Below are 23,165 nucleotides of genomic sequence, written 5' to 3'. Positions count from 1 at the left end.
ATCCTATCCTATCCTGTCTTCCCACATTACTGACTGACTTCAGCATGAATTAAATATGTTAGGAAATTCATCAGTAAAACAGGGAAATAATAAAAATTAAGTTAAAATTTGGTTTATCTTCTAAAATTAGCAGTCAGTACATACAAGATAAAATTACCTTGTTCATCTCTGCATCTTCCTGAAAGCTTTTCTTTTGGCACAAAAATGGTTTAGAAATACATTTTTTGATTCTGATTAGAAGATACAGCAAAGATTTTGGACTTGGCACTAAGTTGAAAGGTACTGGAAGAGTTCTCCCTTCTTCAAAGTAAGAAAACCAAAGTTTAGCCCTTGCAAATTTCCATTCTACATCAGCATCATCCTGTAAAACAGAAACACAGCAGTTAAGACACTGTTAATAACACTTTGACTACTGAAGATGCTCTAGCTAAATTTTATGTGTGTTTTAAGTGCAATTGGCTGAAGTAAATCTCAAACAGGTAGATCAAAATCTATGAAAACCAAAAATTCAATGAATGGATATGTTCTTATTAATCCATTTAAAATAATGCAATAAACATTTTTTATTCCAGACTGAGTGCTAATTAGTCTGCAATACAGGATCACAATGACAGACTCTATTTAACTAGTCTATAGACTATTACTTTAAATATGAACTAAAAAAAGGTGATTCTTACCTAATTCCTTCCATTTGCTGGAATATATGATTAAACCAGATATACTATCATCACCATGGTTTATGTTTATCTTTTATGATCACCAAAACATTCACTTTATTTCTCCCTGTAAAGTTTGAGGGTTTTCTGCAGAAAGTAGTATATCAGCTCAAGCTCATGACTCAATATTGCTGTACCTGTTTTTAGAAGCTGTTTTGTCCAGTCACTGTATTTTTAATGCTCCAAACCTGATGGATTTGACCTGTGGCCTCCTGATCCAGGAGAATGTGAACATCCCTAGACAATGTGCTGCCCTTGCTCTAGCTCGACAATGCTACGGCCCCCAGTCAGAGCCCAGAATGTGGGACCAAAGTGGAGTCAAATCTGAGTTTGCTGCTTTAGCAAGAGGATCCTTTAGGAAAGTCTGGGATGGCCCAGCTCCTGGAGATCTGCTTACTTTTTTCCCAAACAGTGATAATGATTTAGCCCTCTGTTTTCCATGGAATGTAAAAGGTCCTGCTGGACTTCAGTAGCCCTGCTGATTACTTTGCCAAGTAACATTTTGTTCACTGCAGAGGCCTAGAGCAACTCTTGTTTCAATGAAAGAAGAACACAGCATGTTGGAGACCTGCCTGCAAGGTCGAGGCACAGGAAAGGGAACATCCTTGCAGCAAGAAGGACACTTCTCAAGTAATTACAAATGAGGCAAATGAAAGATTCACAAAGTCACATACTGCTCAGGAACATAACACAGTTCACCAGTAGCTTCTTATACCAGTCTGGTTCTTATCTGCAAGCACATGCAGCCAAGTAACTGCCAGGTACTTTATAATAAAAATGAACAGTGGAATTAATATTTTCTTCTAAAATATTCCAAAGGCTTATGCGGTACTTGTCTTAAATCAGATGTCAACAAGAAAATTTTCCAGGAGCCTGAGACAATAAGTAACAGTAAATAGGGTGACATTTTATCATAAATGGACTTTTTACCTCAATTTCCTGGAATGAACTGTTGATCATTGCGATAAGCATGTTCAGTAAGACGATGACCATGGTAACATTATAGACTCCATAAAGAACATAACCAATATTTTCAATAAATTTGTGTTTATAATTGATGACAACTGATTTAACTTCTGAGAGTCCAAATATAGCCCAGAACAATGTTTTGAAACTTTCTTCAACACTAAAAGGAGAAATTGGACACATGCATATGTTATTGAAGAAAAGCTGTATATTCTTATTGTAGAAATTGACAGTTATCATGTTTATACAGTGTACAAATTTTTCCAATATTATAATGTTGAACTCCACCTCAGTGCATAGAAGTAGACTGTCTAATTTCATGGGTACAGGCTGTTTCATAACACAAGACTCCTAACATTTAGGATGGACAATAAAACCATCTGATTCATATCAGATGGTTTTGGGAATCATATATCCATTCTCAACCCAGTATTACAATGATTCACTTGTTAACTAACAAGCTAACTTCAATCTACATGCTACAAGGTTGCTGTTAATATGAAAGTAAATTTAAAAAAGAATTATCTATAAATACTTTATTTAAATTGCACTATTAGTTCACTTACTGAAAATTATTTTACCATTAATATGACAAATATTCTGAAACTTTGAAGAAGACAGGCAAATCATCAGTTTTCAAAAGAATTAGTTTTATGGACCATAATCTTCTGGTTGATTTTTTACTATTACACAATTTCAGGGTAAAGCCATGGTGTGGGAATAGTGATTTTCTTTTTTTAGAGGTTAGTTAATTTAAATACATGTATTTCCTCCTAATCAGTTTATAAATAAAGTCCAAACCTCTGAGGTACTTTCTTCTATCTATTGCCATCTGTTTGAAGACATATTTTCTCTTGCTTTGATAAAGAGATCTCAGTTCCCCACACCCAAAATTACTGCAGCATTGCAAAGAACATTGAGCATTTTTTTTGGGTCATTGTTAAGAAAATAAAGGTTACAGTTTAATCAGTTGTACTTACGTTGTGAACGCTTCATTTTGTTTTGCCCCCAGATAGTAGGAATAGAGATTAAACATGCCTATCATGAAAGCCACAAACACCATGATAAATATCACCATGAATTTGAAGATGTCTTTCACGGTTCTCCCAAGTGATATCTGCAGTGGCCCAAAGCTTTCATTAGCTGGTAAGATGTAGGCTATCCGTGAGAAACTTAACACCACTGCAATTGCATACAGCCCTTCAGAAATTATCTGAGGATCAGACGGATCCCAGTTTATTCTGGCTGGAAACAAAAGATGAGAATTCCTGTCAGTATAATGTGTGCTTATTTATGGGAGGTCTTCATGGACCACCTGCTGCCAGTGCTCTGCCTAATGTAGCCCAGAATACCACTGGCCTTCTGTGCTGCACAGGCCCATTGCTGTTCAACCTGGTGTCAGCAAGCTATGTTTGCTTCCCTGTGAGAAAACCTGGCATTAAACACTCACTATTAATATTATCCATACTCAAACATACTTCAGTGTCCATGCATACATGAATAAATGCCTCAACTAGTTGCTTTTAAGACTTATGTGAAATTTATAACTTTCCAGTAAAATTTATATGATTATAATTTATTATGTTTCAGAATATATGCATTTTAATTGCTCTGCTTTTCTGCAGTCTGGATAACGCAAAAATGCAACCTTTTCAAAAATAATATCTGAAGAACAGAACAGAGACAGAAACTGATGTTATTCAGTATCTACAGAAATAATAGTAAGAGAGATGTGGTGGTGTAGAGAGTGCACACAAGTCAACAGTGCTTTATTTTTTCTCATTTGGGCAAAATAGCTTCTAGAACTTCCCAAATGTACCAAGCAAGTTTATTAACATTTTTATCTCTTACTGGTAAAGAGAGTGGATTGAGAAATATTAAAGAAGCAGAATAGAGCCTCTGAGTAAATAATATATAAAATATATTTTGGTTTTGTTAACAAAGCAGGTTTAAGAACTTCCTGCATCTCACTGCTCAGTTCTGCATTACAGTACATTCCATTCACAGTTGCACCACCAGGGACTGGTTTGCAGGACTGTATTGTGTAATTGAACAGATTCAAATAATCTAGAAAAGGGGTGGGTGACAGTGAGTTTATTTTGATATTAGATAATTTCAGTGCTGTCTAGAACAGTCTACAAAAAGATGTACAAACACAGCCAGGGAAACTATGATCCAATAGTAGCATCATAGAATAAACTGAGTTGGAAGGGAGCCATGAAGATCATCAAGTCCAGCTCCTGTCCCTGCACAGCACCATCCCCAAGAGTCACACCATCTGCCAGAGACTGTTGTCCAAATACTTCTTGAACTCTGTCGGGCTGGTGCTGTGACCACTTCCCTGGGGAGCCTGTTCCAGTTCCAAAACACCTTCTGGGTGAAGAACATTTTCCTGGTATCCAACCTAAACCTTCCCTGACACAACTTCAGGCCATTCCCTCAGGTCCTGCCACAGAGAAGGAATCAGTGCCTGCCCCTCACCTTCACTCACAAGAAGCTGTAACTGCAGGGAGCTCTCCCCTCAGTCTCCTCCAGGCTGAACAGACCAGGTGACCTCAGCCACTCCTCATACGGCTTCTCCAGTCCCTTCACCATCTTCCCTGCTCTCCTTTAGACACTCTCTAATACTTTAATATCTTTTCTATACTGTGGCACCCAGAACTGCCCCCAGCACTGAGGTGATGCTGTCCCAGCTCAGAGCAGAGCAGGACAATCCCCTCCCCTGCCCGGCCGGGAAGCCGGGCCCGAAGCCCCCCAGGACAGGGTTGGCCCTCCTGGCTGCCAGGGCACTGCTGCCTCATGATCAACTTGCCGTAAGGATAAGAAAGAGAAGGAGTGGGAACTTCTTCAGTACTACATTGTGAAACTATGGTATTGGAGACTAATTAAAAGAAAATCCTTTGGTTTAGGCCCAAGAATAGTGCAATCAACTCACCCAAGGTGTAGTATTTTATGCTGGGCTCCAGTGTTGGACTTGTCAGATCTTTCATATTTGCATCAACAATGTTCTGGGCTCTGGATGCATGCCAAAATGCCATAAACCTTGCTATAAATGATGCTGCAAAAATTGCTAACATACCAAAATCAAGCATATTCCATAACTCAAACAGGTATTCCTTTGGACCTTGAGACCAAATTTCTTTACATTCAGACCATATCATGCCTGTATAAGACAGAACAGAGAAAACAGTGTGTTCCTTATTCATCATGCTTGTTTAATATTTTTATTATACACAGAACATGTGCTTGGTTGCTGTCAAACTCAAAACTATTTTGATTAGTGGGAGTTCAAACACAAAATTAAATCCTTGGACTCACAAATTCATATAGATTCTGAGACTTCTTTCTCATCTGAGTAATAATAACAACAATCTTTCAGACTGTTTTTTCCTGTAAACCTACAAAACCTTTCCAAGAGAGGAATGGGCTGTGAGTATTACAATCAACAGATGAAGATGAACACAGGAAGAGATGAGAAGAGCAGAAAGGCTCTGGCATGAACATATATTGGTGGTAGAGCTAATAAGTAACTCAGAATTTCTTATTAGCCATTACCCTGGGTACAGTCTCTCATATCTGTGACAAACAATCATGAAAGTAAGACTCAGATTTAATGCTTCTTCAATAGAACAAAGGTATCTGTTTGATTCCTAACTACCATCCTTTAGTAATAAAATATAAGTACAGTATCAGCTTATGACAGCTTTTTTTAATGTGAAAATTCTTTTTAATTTTCAAGATAAAAATAATGTAATTACGAAGTACAATTCTAGGATTCTAAAGAGAGTTAATAACTGAATGGATAATATCACTAATTTTTACACTTATCAAGTTGAAAGCACTTTCCATCATTTTCAGTTAAGGACAAGAATAATGTCAATTACAGTAGCTAAATTCAATGTCACATCTGTATGCATGAATCAATTTTTCATAAACTGTCTTATGCATGACACTGAAATAAAAATAGATTAAATTAGGAAACTAGAACCTCAAATAAAGAAATTATTATTTACTTCTTTATTATCAGATGAAAATATTGATATTTATAGACTTTGGAAATCTAAATGCTATATTATTCCTATAATAGACCATTATAATAATTTAAAACAGCTTTACAATTAAATAAATAAATAATGCCAAGGTCTTTTAAAGCTTTAAAAATCAGTTGGTATACAAATTTCAGTCACAGTGAGGTCATGAAAGAAAAATTCTTTAAATGCATAAGCTCTTGAATGGATTGCTTGAATTTAACTCTCACATATTAATGATTTAACCAACAACTAGAACCCAGTTCCTTCAAATATTTGGGCATTTAAACCCTATTGGACTAAAAGGTAGCAGATTTGTAAGTAAGAATCTGACAGCTAAAATATTTTGGAAGGGGTCTGCTCAAGTTCTGATGCTGAAGAGCTCTACATCACCAAACTGAATGGGTCATCTCAGAGTACTACTCAATAGCACTCATTTCATTCCTGTGTTGGGATGGGAAAATCTACCACCAAATCTTCAGGGACCTATATTCCTCTCTTTTGTCACTAATATATTCATCTAAACACTATTAGTTCTGCAGGCATGCTTGCAAAATAAGAGAGTAAGAGACAATTGGACATAAGAAGTCTAAGCTCATCATGTAAAAATCTTTTCCCTTGGAAGCTCACACTGTGACTCAACTACTCCAAAAATTGGAGTTTGATATTCATAAAACTGAATTAATTCATATTCAGATAATATAGATTTCACATAAATACTTGGTCTGCATGTGATCAACTAGACACATGAATCCCGCTGCCATCCAATAAAAACCACAAGGCCCATGTGGGAATGAAGACAGCCAAATAAACTCACTTTGTTGCAATTTTTACACAAAACATTAAAAAGAAAGGATTCAGTTGGGTTCAGCTTCACCTATAATCATTGCAAGACAAATTTAAGCAAAAATTTTTACCTATTACCCAAGAAATAATGAGCATCTCCATCCATGAGAAACAGGATGTTTTCATCCTAAAAAGCTGTTTTACATTGTCTGTTGTTTCATTAGGTCGGAGTTTGGTGCCATCAAACCTGTCAGCTGCATTCATGACAAGCAGACCAAGAAAAATGGTGAAAGAGGCTGCATGGGCTACAAACTTCATAAATGGTCCACGCATTATCCTCCCCAGCTGCAACAGAGATTAAGAAACACAAGGATATTTCAGTGACTGATTCCAAATAAAAGATATATAATAAGAGCGATAATGCAGATAATCCCATATTTCAATGACATGAAAGAACAAGTATTTGAAAATGTTTGTATACTATGATGCTCTGTTCACAGTCATCTTTAGAAGTTTCTACTGATTTGCTATTTTCAGAGGAATAATCTATCAGTTTCACTGTTAGGCTACCAGGGATAAATTAACAGTGTGTCCTGGTTTAGGGCAAATTTGGGAGGAAACTTCCAAAGTGAAACTGAAATTAAAAAATATAAAATATATATTTTAACTAAGTGATTTGAAATAATGATGTAATTTTTTTTGTGGCATCTATGTCTATTATAGATAATCCAGAGAAAAATCTATTATAGTTGTTGAATTTCTTAATGCTAGCCAGCTTCATTGTGAGGCAAGACAGAAAATAAGATTTTTACTTACTAAAAGCATTATCACCATGAGTGAATTATGAAGAAAAGAATTCAATTTCCTGACTGATGTGATACTCAATTTAGCACAATTACTGTGCCTTTTCCCCAACTTATTTTCTTTTTTTAAAAAAGTCGTGACATCTCAAAAGTTATATTTGTTCTGTAGTGTCTTAATTTCCTCCTGACTTGTACAATGAAAAGTCCTCAGCTTTGTAATGACTACAAAATGACTACAAGCAACTTAAGAAACGGTTTACTGCAACACTTTAAAAACCTAAAAGTTTGTACAAACTCATATGTGGTTGAACTTTTAGCAATTTTTCAATTCTGATAGTGCCTGTATTAATATGAAAAGTCTTAGCTTGTCCACTTAGTCGGCAGCTGCAGAGAAGTACTTCTTAATTTTAGATTGACTGCATTTATATATGACAAATAAATCACTGAGGAAGGAAAATAACAAGTGGGTAAGTCACTGCTGTTGAATCTCAAGGCATTTTAAGAGAAAACTATTCTTAAAACCCCTAGTAACAATAACAAAAAGTGAAAATAATGCAATGATTTTTACTGTCTAAATTGAAAGAAAAAAAATATGGCAAAACTTGAGACCCACCTTTCTCATTTCAGAGAACAATGAAAAAAACAAAGGCCCCAGTCCTCTCTTTAAACCTTCTTTTTCCCCTGAAATCACTGCACAGAGTTCAACCTGCTAGAATTGTGGATCTCATACTTCAACACATTGAACAATCCTTAAGGAGGCCATTAATTCCATCTAACATACTTTCAAGTGAATTTTTCCATTAGTGTCCTCTCAGAATGGACACTGGCCAACTGAAACAGGGGTTTAACACAAAGGTCAGTGAGGTCAGAAATTGCAACACATCTTTATTGGAAAGGTCTTCCATACTATATATCTACCAAACCTGATATACTGGTAGCATCCAATCCCAGAAAGTGCATTGCAAGTGAATGCAGGGCAGGGTGTGTAACTGCCTAGAAGGCCTCTTGGAATGTGATGAATAGCAGCATTGTCTTGACTGTTATCTATTTATTTTTAATCATGAAAAAGAAAATTGCCTTTGAGGTGACTGGAATCAACCCACAGCTTAGATCAGTTTAGACCTGAATCAGTGATGAGTACCCTCTGCATCTGCCTGCTAAGGTACGAATTAAGTGAAAAACTGCTTGACTCGTTGTTTATAAAGTAGGATTTCCTCAAGGCAACACTTGGTCAAACACTGTAACTTAGTTTACTTCATATGGCAATTGACACAACACATTTACCAGTCTTAATTACAATTGTCTGAATGTGCAACCTTGCAGCATTCTACTCTAACTTGGCTTTAAAACAACATGTTTCTGAAGTAGTACTTGAGTGTGGCTTTGTCATAAAGCAATTTTCGTGCAGAGGGGTTATTAGGAGGCTGTGACAAGGTTTCCCAGGCTGACCTTACTGCAAGGAGCAATCCAATAGGCCATGGAGAGGAAGGGCAGTCCGACTGCAACCGCGAGGACAACCAGAAACTTCACTGCCATCGTCTGCTGCCGCAAACCTGACAAATTCTCGTACCAAATTGAGAGGAGCTGCTGCTGGCAGTTTGGGTGTGCTACAAACTAATAATAAAAAAAAAGGGGGCACAAAACTAATACTGTTATCAGAATAAGTTCTGTTAAAATAGGAAGTGCATTAAGAATGCTGGAATATTGAAAAAGTAGCTTATATTCAAAGGAGCATTATAGGGGCATAAGAAAAACCATTTTAGTAAGCCAAATCTCCCAGAAAACAGGCATGTTGCCATCAGCACTTAATATTTTAACTTAAAAAACTTATTTATTAACACTATGTTACATCACAAACTATGAATTTCATCTAAGGCTAATTTATCTGGGCAAACTCTATATGTTTCTGACATTTATAATTTTAATTATACTGCTTCAGAAATTCCAATGTTTTGAGTCTTTTTTTCTGCAAAAAACACTACAAAATCTTCACTTAGAAAAGAATGAATATGTCCTATTTTCACACGTTAACACAGAAAATACAATTTTACTCAGCTGGCATGAAAAAACAGCTGGAAACACATTTGCAGGAAATCAGATGAGGATTATTTATAACTCGGTTCTGGAACCATTTGGACAAACTGCAAAACTGAGAATTCTGTCCCATAAGGCTCTCTGTGTCCTCTAGACAGTATAAGAAGCATCTTACAAAGGTAGATGTTAAAAAATAGTAGATTCCTGTGCACTGTACATTTTAAATCTAAATCTATAAATAAAAAACTCATTGAATGTAGCATTTTTTTTTTCTAGATCCTTTTTCTATACTTAAAAGATGACTGGCTGAAGGTACAGGAAATGTCCTTATTGAGGTAAGAGGAAGTGTTGCAAGAAAGTTCACATTTGCAGAAGTGCTAAGACCCAAGCAGTATGAAGGACCCGAGGTGTAATCTGTTCTCTTCAACAGCTGTTTCAGCTCTCTTTAGTGACTGCAGTTTGGCAAGTGTTTTGCAGGTTTTTGTTCATATACTGGTTTAGCCAAAATAGTTATTTTTTCTTTTCTTCCATTCATGAACACATAAATACACCTCACATATAAATTTTTTGTGTGTCCCCCAGGGGCATGAACTCAATTTTTGTAAAAAATTATGGCAACATGCTTTTGAAGTATACTTTTTATCTGTGCCTTCTTGATCTTTGGTTGTGCAAACTTCATCACACAAATCATTTCTCCCCTGTTGACACAAGTCACATAGAATTTTACAACCTATATTATCCAAGACAAATTTACTATGAAATTCCAATGTTTATGCAGCTACAAACTCAGCTGGTTTTACTGAGGGCTATTTAGATGGAAAGCAGAGTATTACACTGACAGTAGAAATGAAAGGAAGCCATAGAAGGGCCAGTAATTCTTGGCACTGCCTAAAACCTGATTTCTCCTAACTAAGAACCACAGTACTGATATTCCTAGGCTGTGTCTCTGATCCCTCTGTACAGACACAAACACAGTTTCTGTGAGACATGAAATTTCTCCAGGTTTTCTCAAATTTCTGAGCAAGACGCAACAAGCTTGACAAAAACTCGTATCAGCGTTTATTATGTAGTGCACTGGGACTGATGTGCTATTCTCTAGCTTTTATTAAATCTTACATTTTTCCAGGCTTCAGAGGTAGCGCAAAATTTTTCCATCTTTTTTTCTTTAAAAAACAGATTTAAAATAAAAATATATATATTAAAAAAATTTTGTATATTGTCTTAGAGTCATTTGCTCTCATGCTCATTGTAACCAGTATTCACCTTAAATATCTCCTTCTTGTTTATATTGCAAATGAGGATTATTTTGATTGTAAAACCACTGTGCCCAAAGGGCTCAAATATTAATGTCAGTGTTGCAGGCTACCAAAACATAAAATTTAACAATAGCACAATTTTATACCACCATCATGACATGCCTGTTTGATCAACATAATTGCTTACTTTTTTAACTTCATACTTGATGGCAAGTTTTAAGCGGCTGAGGCTGGGACGACCATGCTCTCCATTATTATGGCTCATCTCTACATCACCATTCAAAATTGCTTCCACTTCTTCTGTATTTCTGCACAAATCAAGCAGCCCAACTACAAAATCTTTGCACTGCATAGACAATTTCTTGTAATCATTCTAGAAAACAGAAGCAGAAAGAAAATATCTTGGCGTTTAGATCCAACATGAGAGAAGCAATTCTACATTTCACCTACACATCAGTGAACATGAATAGCTTCTTTGTTATTGTTATGCTTTATTTTATCTTGTTATGCTTTTTTTTCCTCAAATGTTCAAGGGATGGGATCCATCTCACCTTGGGTGTCTTACACATGAACGTTATCAATTTTCACACCTGAGTCACTCCTCTAGACACGCTTTAGAGGAAATTAAAGTAGGAGAAAAAACCAAAAAAACTTTCAGAAATGTAGTATGACACATTTTAATGACCAGTTCAAGTTAAGATGTATAGCACAGGGGAAATTCTTCTATTCACTGTCACAGAAGTCTAGAAAAGATGCAGAAAATTGCACTGTAGAGATTTCAGTTGAACAAGATGAGCATCCTACTCAGAGTACATCTAAAGAAATTCCCAATTTTCTTCAGAATTGCATGAATATACTGATTTTTCTAAGGCCTAGAATTACTCTTGAAAACTTTGGACAGGACTGCTCATGTAGTCCCTGTGGCATGTTCAAAGCAGTTTTCTACAAATGCTTTTATTAAAGTGACACATTTCCCCCTTTTCCAAACTGTTTTTCAGGGTATTCCCCCTTCTTCCACTCTTAATCTCTAGTTAGCCCCTTCTCTTTAAATACTTCCATCATACTAACCACTATCTCATTCATCCAGTATCTCATCCTGTAAGGGAATAAGCATACAGGATACCCTAATTTATTTGCTGAGGGTGTACTTCATGCATCTTTGTGTTTTATTACCCACAACACTACAATAACAGTTATTACTTGGATATATTAAAGGATTGCATCCAAGTTTTACACTTCACTTTGCTTAGATGGATGCAAACATTCAGAGACAAATATTTACAGACACTATTTTACATCTATATAAAACTGCCAGTGATTTATTTTTTTAATAATATAAAATAAACAAGGTAACTCAGATCTGTCATAAAAGCAAAAGGCTTTTGCTTCAATGCTGTTTATCTACAAAGACAACAGAAGCTAAATACTAAAACTAATAATTTCCTGATATTCTGAATAATATATTATTCATTAATATATTATTGCATTATTTGTTTTCCTTTCATTCAGATGAATAACAGGAGAGGTTAACCAAAATTCTGACTTCTGGCACTTCAGAATGACATTTTTTGAGAGTAATATTTCACCTTCAGTTTGGCTTTCATTTTTCTGCAGAAGCTAAGATTCAGTATTCAGTATTTTGAACACATGAATTTTCTCTTGCAAATGAAAGGAAAATTAGCCATTTTCAATTCACAGAGCAGAAACATAGAGGCAACTACTGACCCTTGTATGATTACATACCAACTCTTCCAAACTGATATTTGACCCTTGAATACCAATATAAAAAAAAGTAACTTTCAATAAACATAAGAACAATATCATTTGGCCTTCATAAGAACTTATGAAGCATTGCAATATATTAGTATGTGTATTTTTTCTGGTAGAAGATAGGTACATACATCCACACCCACATACTTCATCAGTATTTTCCAGCTCAAGAGACTGACACCTGACATGGAGCTTCAAAACAGTATGTGAGGAGACCATGACTCTACAGGGGAATTATCCCTTCTGAATTTATGTTTGTACGCAGTACCACAGTATATATCAGCATCCGATAAATGCATCCATAAAATCCATCAGTTTATCTTCTCATTTGCAAATGCAATAAAACAGTTCCCCCTCCTGTGAAATACAGATGTGACCAGTGGTGGTAGCAGAGATGAAAAGTTCTTGGCAGTCAGGTTATGTCAAACGAGCTTTGGGCTTTGGGAAACTGAGCATTGCCCATCACTGCCCCCACCTCAGCTGTTGCAAAGGCAAAGTCAGCTGAAGGCAGAACAACAATTAAATGACAGCAGAAATAATAAATACACTCTTCAGTGTCTCTGTCACATAAATAAAGATTCCCTTCCTGGGTCTCACATCTCCTACAATTTATGTGAGCCAAAGGAATGGAGAAATTTGTTTGGCTTAGCTTATTTTCAAAAAATGGACAAAGGCATGGATAATGAGTTCTCCTTTACTGCATGTTGTAAACTTAGTGATTAAAAAAAAAAACCAACCCATTCCTGAAAAACTTTAAAAAAATTAAATTACAGTTGGAGGCTCTAAAAGAATCAGCACTGAACTCTGAAGTAAAGCGTGCGTGCTTTATTCCCTACATGTGACAACATTGGTTCAGGGCCCCTCAGCAGTTTAGGAAAAAACAAATTGTCCCAAATTTCACAACACCAAGGATAAGGGAGCAGTTCTAGCTGCTCCCGCCCTGCAGAAGGAAGGTGATGATTTGGGGTGAGCACTGTGGGCGATGAGGATCAATGGGAACAATGCTGATGGCAGAGGGGTGAGAGTCAGAGCTGCACTGCTGAGAGGAGTCACCCACCCTTGGTATTCCTGGCAGCTGCAGACTGTCTTGGGATGCCAAGTAAGAGAGCAAGCAGGCTCTTGTCTCTCTGAAAACCTCAGCTGACCCTGCTTTACCTCTGACCATGCAGCAGGAGACCACAGCCAGGGGAGCAGGAGAGCATCACTACAGCTGTATCTCCCAGAAGAAAGGGTCTTTTTTCACACAGTCCCCTCTGACCAGTCACAGGCTCCTGCTGTCCCCAGACTGTGCCTGGGATGAGAATGCTCTCAGGATGCAGACTGACACTGAACTCCATGGATGAGATGGAGACTGCTTCACATCACACCCTGGCTCTGCTTGGTGAACTGTAGACGCCAAGATATGAAATATGGATACTGCTATACTAGAACCTAGGGTTTCAAAGTGGGATGCAATGTTGGGTTTAGGTGTCATGGTAGGTAGCTAAATACACTATTTCCCTTTTAAAGGTGGCCCTTATGCTTTCAGTACTTCACTCCTTCTTCTCTAACAGGTGATGTTGCTTTTTCTCCAGGAAAGCTGACAATAGCTGTAGTGAAGACTGGGGTGCCATTTCTGTCATGGGGGATGTATAAATGAAAAAAAAAAAAACAAACCAAACAACAAACAAACAGAAAATTAGACTTTGAGATGATAAATTGAATTTTGCTTCTCATCAGAAAAGCAAATAAGGACAATGTTATTAGGGGATTGCTTTACAGCAAACAGTAATATATCCATGTTTAACTTAAAAACACATTTTCCATTTCATCCCTTTAAACAATGAACCAGTCAGTTGCCATTATAGTTGCAGTGGACTTTATAAAAAACGCTAATCTTATCCATTTTGAATAGTACTGGGCCACAGCTGTCCCTCTCAAAACTTCAGGCCTTATCTCTGCAGGACAACATTTGTCATATATAATCTACATCTTTATGTACATAGTAAAGATATTAGCTCTTAAGTGGGCAAACCATTGAGATGACAGAAAACATGATCACCATCTCAAAAAAAAAAAAAAAAAAGCTGGTGAGCTTTTGTGTAACTTGTTGATCAGCTAAAGAATTAATAAAAGACATTGTAACTAGAGTTTAGAGGGTTTCTGAGGTGATGGCATTGAACGTAACATCTAAAGTGTCTCATGAAATGCCTTCCATGAGACTGATGGACAATGTAATAAAATACCTGTTCTAACACCACTCTGTCTGCTCTGATCTCAATAATTAGGAAAAAATTCTTCACTGTAAGAGTAGTAAGGCTCAAGAATAGGTTGTCCTTAGAGGACTCAAGTAGTAACCTCAAGAATAGGTTGTCCTTAGAGGACTTTTCATCCCTGGAGATGTTCAAGGACAGGTTAGATAGAGCTCTGAGTAACCTGGTCTAATGGAAGGTTCCCTGCCCTGGCAGTGGGGTTGGAACTAGATGATTTTTAAGGACACTTGCAACCTAAACCATTCTGTTTCTATGACACAAAACCTAAATTAAATGGTCTTCAGAAAATCCTGAAGATCTCAGAATTAATCAGGAAGCCTGAATTAGTTATTTGTTTGGTAGAAAAATATTTCTATGCTTTACATGTCTGTCCAGTAATTCTTCCTTCAGAAGTAATCTACTTCTTTTGTGATTTTACTCCTAATAAAGTATGTTTATCCAAAGTACTTTTAAATACTGCAACACTTTTAATACTTTCAACAAAATGAAAAAGGCATGTAGTGCTAGATGACACTACTGCATAGGTTTGTAGAAAGAAAAGGGTTTATTCCAAAGAATAATGGTTTCCCCTGACTGTGGCATTTCCTATTTTGAATGAATCACAGTTTCATAGCCAGTGTGCTCTCTAATATTAGGAGAGAGAAGCAATTTATAGAACAGTCATAAAACAACAAGCATCACAGTTTAGCACTGATCCTTCCTATTTCATCAGAGGACAAACTTGAAATTATTTGTGTCACTGGCTGCTGTAGGCAACCACCTGACAGTTCCCCTGCTACAATACCCTATCAGCACTATAAAATAGATGACTTAAAAATAGATCATCTGATAATATCAGAATATTCTGATAATATCAAAAAGCTCAGTTTTAATTTAGGTAAGGTTTGAAATGCTTTAAATGGCTCAGGCTAACCCTAGGTGGAGCTAAAGATTTGCCATGTCCAGCTAACCTATGCACTAAAAATAAACTTGTTTTAATTACACTAACACAGGTAAAACATTTTTACCAAACACACGCTTTTATACAGTGACTACACTCCCCAAATAATTGTAGCAAACTCCTGAAATAAAGGAAGGGTAACACTTTTTTAGATTAATTGCTGCAAGCAGGTGTATGAACTTGCAAGGACACAAACAAGCCCTGACTCAGTAAAGCTGACATCCTCCATTTCTCATAACTTTTACACACTTATACTGCCTCCACTGAATTTAAGGCAGGTATTTTGCAGTCAAGTCCCTGGCCTATCTAGATATTGTAAATGTCACTGCTTATCAATAGTGTAAATGTCAAATCTCATCAATTCCATTATAAATGTACTCCACAGTCTTTAATATTTATCCAGAACCACCTCATGGTTTTAGTATCTATAAAAACATTCCCAAAAGATCTTATGGTGTCAGCTGCCTGCTCGTGCTGGTGAAACCTTGAATTACTGAAGAGTCAAATTTCTGTGCTGCCTTGTGCTTGAGCTCCTCACTGTTCCTATTCCACTCCATTCTATCCAAAGAGTTCCAGACCCTGGATGATTAATGCCCAGCAGTATGGAGCTCCTTTGTCTCCCATCTAACCTAATCTAATCTCCTGATTCTGCTGAGAAATCCAAAATCTGTTAAAATTCTTTGTGAAACACTACACTAGAAGTGAAGCTCTCTTTTTAGAGAAAGCAACTGAGACAAAAGAGGAATTGGAAAAACAGAAGTCACCAAAGAATGACCTCCTCATTGCACTTCAGAGCTGGCTGCAGAAGCTTGTTCTGTGACCCAGCCTACCTGGGCTCTCACCTGTGTGCTCCATTCCCTGCCTGGTGGTGCCACAGACAGGTATTGTGCTCCCACTCATCCCACTGATTGTGTACTGTAGCACACATTTGAAGGGCACCTCTTGCTGGCTGTTCCAGATGATGAGCTTATTTATCTTTATAAATAATCTTAGCTTGTGTCACTCCAACTGTGGTAAAGGGATCTGTACAGTCCCTACAAATCAGACATGCTATTTATCTCAGCATAGATGTGAACTTAACAGGCTGCACTTACAGCTTATGAAAAATGGTTTTCAGCTCTGTTCTAAATTTACACTGCTTTAAGTTAATCAAGTCCTTTTGTTCCCATCAGCAGCTGCTAAAGAGAAAGAAGTATGTAGTTTCAATACTCTTCTTTGAACTGCACATGGAATCAGTGGATGAAATCTGTCCACTGAGGTCCTAAAGGTTTCTGCCAGGGACCTCAGGGGGCACATATTCATCCTCTGCAATAATCTGAAATGGTCCTCCCAGCATTTTTTTTTTCCTCTTTCCCTCCAATTTCAGCAGTTCAGCTGCTGTTTTTAAGATCACCTTGTACATTCCTCCTCCTTATTTCCCCTCTCCAAGAAATATCCCAGCTTCTTATAATAGACTGGTGCCACAAAGTTATACCTATGAGCACAAGTCCAGGGAAATTCATTGAGAACTGCAGCACCTCAGCTCAGGTTGGCTAAGTAGAGACAGATTCACAGTCTTGTGAACTGTACCACTGCTAAGATTGTTAAATACTGATCACGATAACTTCAAACAGTTGCTAACACAATGTTGGAAGTTATTCTGTTACAGCTTTGGAAGGATGTTGATCTCCTACTAGTGAAGTCTATATATATTGCTCTGTCACAGGAGCATCTGTTTTTGACAGGGTCCCATGAGGCAAACCCAGGCTAAGTGATTTTAGCTAATATAGGTCATAAATAACATTAGCAATGTTTGCACAAGGCCTGACTTTGCATTTACTGACAGATAAGACCTTACTTTCTTACTGCCTTAACTAATGCTTCAAGAATCTAGGGAGCCTGGGTCTCAGCTATTAATTTATTTTTTTCAATAACATGCATTTACAAAATACTAAAATCTCTGTGTAACATCGAAAAAGCCTTTTAACTCTAGAGAGTTCACATATAACTAAGTACAAATAAGCAAGAAAGAGGAAGAAGTGAACAGAAATTCCAGAATAGCACATTGAACAAGGAGGACATTTATTTAGAATCCTCCTTGTAAATGAATGCAAAACACTGTAAGAAGTATGAAAACTTCAGGTCCAAATACAAGAAACTAAAAAGAATGCAAGAGGGTTTAATAGAATCATGCAACTTGTCTGTCATAAGTGACTGAGATGTACCACTTCAGTCTCCTCTTTACCCTGCACTAAACCAGCTTCAGCCATGGGTTTGAAGGGCCTCCTTCGCTCTTCTGCCTGATAGGAAGTAGAAAATTAGTTCACTGGCACATTCTACACAAGCAGCATGAATTACAATCAGCACAAAGCAACCAGACTTTCACAAAGATTTAAATCTTCCATTCAGTAAAAAACTGCATTTTTCCCACATTATCTTGCTGATTTATGAAGGATAAAGTTTGCCATTCCGTGTCTGCCAGAATCAGTGTCCCTCTACTCACCTTGAACTCCTTCTCAATGTTGGCAAGCACGGCCAGCTCGTTGCTGAGCTCTAAGGCAGTCATGACAGGGTCTTCACTGGACAAAGACAGATAAGCAGGGCTGGCCAGACCTTTGTAGGCGTTGATCCTGGATCGAGAATGGCTGAAAGAGTCATGCTTTTGTTTCTGGTTGCACTCACTGCACTTGCAGAAATAGTCATGTGGCCTATCGATCCGAGCTCCTTTCCGCAGCAGGGTGTGCACGATCTCGTACTCGTGGCAGTGAGCAGCCAGAATGATGGGCGTGACGTCGTGGGAGAACCGCGTGCCATCCTCATCGTACGCGTAGAAGTCATCGTGCTGGAGCTCCGACTGGCTGGGACTCAGAGCCAGCCTCTTGCCCTCAGCAAAGGCGGGGTGGCTCAGGATGGCTTCCACTATCCGAACGTAGCCTTTGCTAATGGCCAAAAGCAAGGCATCCCCCACCCGAGCCAGGTTCTCCTTCTTCAGCAGCAGCTCCGTGATCTCCAGGTGCTCATTGGCCACTGCCAGCTGCAAGGCGTTCTGCCCCATGTAGTCCACGCAGTTCACGTTGAGGGAGGGACACTCCTCCAGCATTTTGCGAACCACCGGAATATTTCCATACTCAGCGGCATCCAGGAAGCGCTCCTCCTCCAGAGAGAGGCTGGTGGAGTGGTCATTGAACATGTAGGCCGGCCCTCGGCTGGCCTGCCTCCTGCCCTTCTCCCGGAGAATGGTCTGTCGCCGCAGGGCCAGTCTGTTCTCGTTGCCCCGGCTGTGTGCACACAGAGAAATTATTAGTTCTTCTTTATGCAAGGGCATAACAATTTTGAATAATAACTAATAAAAATATTCTAATCCTTTATCTGTTGTGTATTTTGAATGCAGCGGGGACACCAGGAACCCTGCCTTCGATGCATTTTGTAACCACTACTACTACACAACCTGAGAATCAATATCCAGCTACATTTTATTTCAACAAGAAGAAAAAACTGTCATCAATCATCATTTAAAACTACACTTTTTTTCCCTTATTTTGTCCTCACAGCTCAGAGCAAGAACAAGCTACAGTGTGAAAGGAGTCAGCAGTCATGGGATGAGAAATGAGGGATTGCTCAGGACAGCAGGGCACACAAAGATGGAAACTCTCTAAAATCCCTTCTGCTTCACAAAAGTCATCAGGCTGACTTCACTTGCTCTTATTCTCTCCTTCAGCAACCATCTAACTTACATTTGGCTCTAGTTTCTCCTCTTCACCCAGCTGATGCTTTTCTGACATCTATAATTGAATGCTCAGGCATTAGCTGAATCCGGACAAGATAAAAGCACATCAAATACATTGAATGACATTTCCTACTCCCCACCTCCACCATTCTTTTCATTATTACAGTTCATAATCTTGATACGCTATTTATTCCTTCACTCAGGGCCTTGCCAACAAATCCTGCTAATTCTTGATTAATGATAGCTTCGAAATGTTGTCCAGTCTGCTACTAATGAAATCCTCTGCCATTTCCAACAATAATTATAAAATACCTCATATTTGTATTTATACATATCAAACTTAAGTTTTCTGATAAATGTTTACAAAATATGCTACATTCTCTTTTTAAAGGTATGGAATATGGAATACATCACAACTGACAACAGTAACTATTAAATATAATTATTAGTTTCATTAGTTGACATTTTTAATAAATAATTTTTCAGAATTGTTAGCAGAGAGCACTTCTTGTTTCACAAATTATTTAAATCAAGAAAATAAATATTTCATGTTTAAATTCCTTTTTAAAAGTAAACTTTTTTACAAAATACAAATCCTATAAACTGTGAAATGTAGCTCTGAAATGTGAGCTTTATTTTATATTTGTCCTAGTCCTCCTTTGTATGTGTTGAATTTTGTAAGTTTGCTGTATATTCACACTTCAGTGTATGCCTGTGACAGCACATTTGTAGAAAGTCTGAAAAGCAGTGCAAAGTTTTCATATACATTTTTTATTAATTTGTTCTTTCGTATCAGAGAAGGTCCTTAGCAGTGTGAGATGTTTCCAGCATTTAAGGTAGGCTGACCTGGGCTTCAATTTAACCAACCAGACACAGATTCCTGAGACCTGGCATCCGAGGGTGCAGAGGGAGAAATCACAGCAAGGTTGCTCTCTACTGTCTTTTAAGTGCACCAGGTTTTCCAACTTCCTTAGCTCCACATTGGCTTCTCAGCTTTGAGTAAACTGATTATTTAACTGCAGTAGCAAAATAATCTTAAATGCAGAATCCATCCCATTGAGCAGCATGCTGCAAATTCCTTATCTGTCTTGAAGCGCTTCTTTCTTCTGTGCAGCAACCAATTACTGCTAAACATAATTTAAATAATATATATTGAAGTTATTTCACAGAAGGACAGAATCCTTTAGGTTGTAATAGACTTCCTAGATCATCAAGTCCAACCTTTGACTGATCACTACTACTATCACTACCTACTACTGATCAGTAGACCACAGCACTAAGTACCAAGTGACTGCACCACCTCCCTGGGAAGTCCTTTCCAGTGCTTAACAACCTTTTCCATGAAGAAATTTTTCCTGATGTCCAAATTGAACCTCCTCTGAACAGATTATAAACAGATAAAAAATTCAACTCACAAAAAATTGTAACATATTTTTTAAACTTCTTCCAAATAATAAAGATGTGTTCAGTGTAGATTCAAATCTTATTTAGACTGTCAATAATGTCATTGATAATAAATACATATCCCTATGTGCTCTGCAACACTAACCCAGTATAAAATTATTTTGTTTGATCTTCGAACAAGATAAAAAACCCTTCAAAAGAATCTTGGTCATTCTTTCCTGAGATGCATCAGCTTCAGTAGTCTGGGGTGATTAACCAACCCAATATAATGCCTGTGGGGACAGATCTTACAGTTTAAAACTGAGGCAAAGGAAGTACCTCAGCTTCACCTGGGTCCTTTGTCACTGGGTCCAGCAGCATAATCAGTCTGTGACACAGCCCACAGAAGAAAAAAAAATTGCTGTTCATTAAACACTTCCTCTTTCATTTTTCAAATAATGGTAAGAGATTATATTTCTATTCTAGAAATACATTCAGCATGGTTTATCAAAGCAAAGGGTAATCATTGCTAGTGAAGAATACTTAAAATTATCGTCTTTGTCTAGCACCACTTCCTCTTTCCTTGCCTGAATTGAGAAGAAAATCATTGCTTAAATGGGATATTAAATACATACATTCCTTAAACAGTAGCTCATCATCTGAATTAGAACCTATTATAGAATGAAATAGAGTATATTTTTATTGTTTGCTGGCCTGTACCACATGTCTGATGCAGACCTCTAGAATCTCAATATAATCAATTTTTCCTGCATCAATGCATTTTGTATGTACGAAATGAACATCCTGGTTTGTCCATTAGCAACTACAGTTAATTAAATTTAAGGGTCTGTAATTAAAACTGGTTCTTGCAGCACAAGGTTATAAATATGTTTAACTGCAACACAGAAAGCTGAATTTTCTGTTTTATTATTTCTGCTTAATTAGACAGAGAAGCAAACATTACTTCAGGAGTCTGTTTAGAAAACTGTAAGACACTTGATTGCCTCCAAGTGCAGGGAAAGGAATTTGATGATCCAGAAGAGTATGTTCAGTCCTGCTATATTCTGATGTTCTTGCATTTATTTTACATTCACTAAAGTCCTTCCAGTTCATTTTTTCTTAAAGAGATGCCCATGTCACTGGGCAGCCACATAAATCTTAAAGCCACTTGAAACCTCATCCTTCTCAGACTATAACTGTGGTTGCAAGACTCTATCAATGTACTTTGGGCGAATGCAGTCGAGAGTACCATGAGTACCATACTCATTATTCCTTAGTACTGAAGAGCCAGTGTGACCAAGGCTGGAACATTGTCCTCATTTTGGATATCTTATTACAGCAAGGGTTCTACAAAATTAGTAATTAAATGCAAGAGAGCAACAAAGGTCACACAGTTTCTACCCTATCTTCCACTTGAAGCATAGCAAGATTGATTTTGTGAATTATACAGGATGGTACTCCACTCATCTCACTTCTATCTAAGGATCAGTACGATTCTAGGATAAATTAGTATTTTTTATCTTCTCTATAGATAAAAGAGAGACATTTCTCCTACCTACTTTATAAATGAAGAACCTATATTTTTTCCATTGTTTCAAATCGAATCCCAGCCCAGAGAGGCTTCCTTTAATGCATAGAATTTAACAGGAATATAGACCACAGAAGGATGATGGAGTAAAGTCCCGTAGAAGTACAGATATCACCTCAAACAATATCCATTAAAATATCAGACCCTGTCTTGAAGGAAATTGCTGTCTTTCAGAAATTTTATTGTCTGTCACTCATCACACTGAAAGACTAACCTTGAATTTGACTGTTCTAGTACTCAGAAACAATAACAAAATTTTCAACCTAAATTTAAAAATCATTAATTTAGATCTATTTTACTCAAACTAAGTAGCACTTTCCCCTGACAGTAGTTACCTGTAAAACACAAACTCATAGCAATCACATCCCCTCTCAGCCTTCATCTTGCTGAGTGAAATTAATCTCCTCTCATTTCCTGCTACATCCATGCAGTTAAATCTGCCACAGAACAAAACCCCTCCTGAGTACAGTTTCCTAAACTTAAAATAAAATAATCCATGTTCCATAATAATGTTTCAGTGTTTGTAGTAAAGTGATTAGACACCTTTTTAGGTGCAGTACATCTTTGGCTATCTCTCAGGTGCATTTACATCCAATAAATCATTTAGGCACTATGGATTCTCCTGTGAGGCAGAATTCTGCCTTTGCTGACTTTCCTTAATCAGCTGTCAGACAATGAGTCTTAGATTCACAAACTTTAAGAACTGTGCTGAAAGATCTGATTTTGACCCTCAACTCCCTTTGAGGATATGAACTGTCATTACAAAGAGTTGTGAAGCTGGGAAAGTTTGGGCATAGGAAACAGCTGTGAGTATCCACAGCATTAGAATTCAAAGTAAAATGTTTTGTAGGAGATTCTGCAATATCTGCTAGGAGCTGAACAAGTTTGTATAATGACAGGGTAGAGTTCTCATCTTCCTTTACTCACTTAGAAGAGC

General features: G+C 37.4%; 1 protein-coding gene across 1 annotated transcript in view; it reads right to left on the bottom strand.

Annotated features, from left to right (window-relative positions):
- TRPC6 (transient receptor potential cation channel subfamily C member 6) overlaps positions 1-23,165 on the bottom strand; it is a 76,880-nt gene that overhangs the window by 11,915 nt on the left and 41,800 nt on the right. Inside the window, exons 2-9 of the mRNA XM_015647785.1 lie at positions 18,034-18,808; positions 10,777-10,962; positions 8,749-8,913; positions 6,628-6,841; positions 4,618-4,845; positions 2,663-2,927; positions 1,647-1,842; positions 158-361 (exon numbers count right to left, since the gene is read on the bottom strand). Of these exons, the coding sequence (XP_015503271.1) occupies positions 158-361; positions 1,647-1,842; positions 2,663-2,927; positions 4,618-4,845; positions 6,628-6,841; positions 8,749-8,913; positions 10,777-10,962; positions 18,034-18,720 (2,145 nt within the window). The 5' untranslated portion in view covers positions 18,721-18,808. The remainder of the gene's footprint in view (positions 1-157; positions 362-1,646; positions 1,843-2,662; positions 2,928-4,617; positions 4,846-6,627; positions 6,842-8,748; positions 8,914-10,776; positions 10,963-18,033; positions 18,809-23,165) is intronic.

The sequence above is a fragment of the Parus major genome, chromosome 1, assembly GCF_001522545.3.
Source record: "Parus major isolate Abel chromosome 1, Parus_major1.1, whole genome shotgun sequence".
Classification (NCBI taxonomy): domain Eukaryota; kingdom Metazoa; phylum Chordata; class Aves; order Passeriformes; family Paridae; genus Parus; species Parus major.
This window is presented reverse-complemented; position numbering and strand designations above follow the sequence as displayed.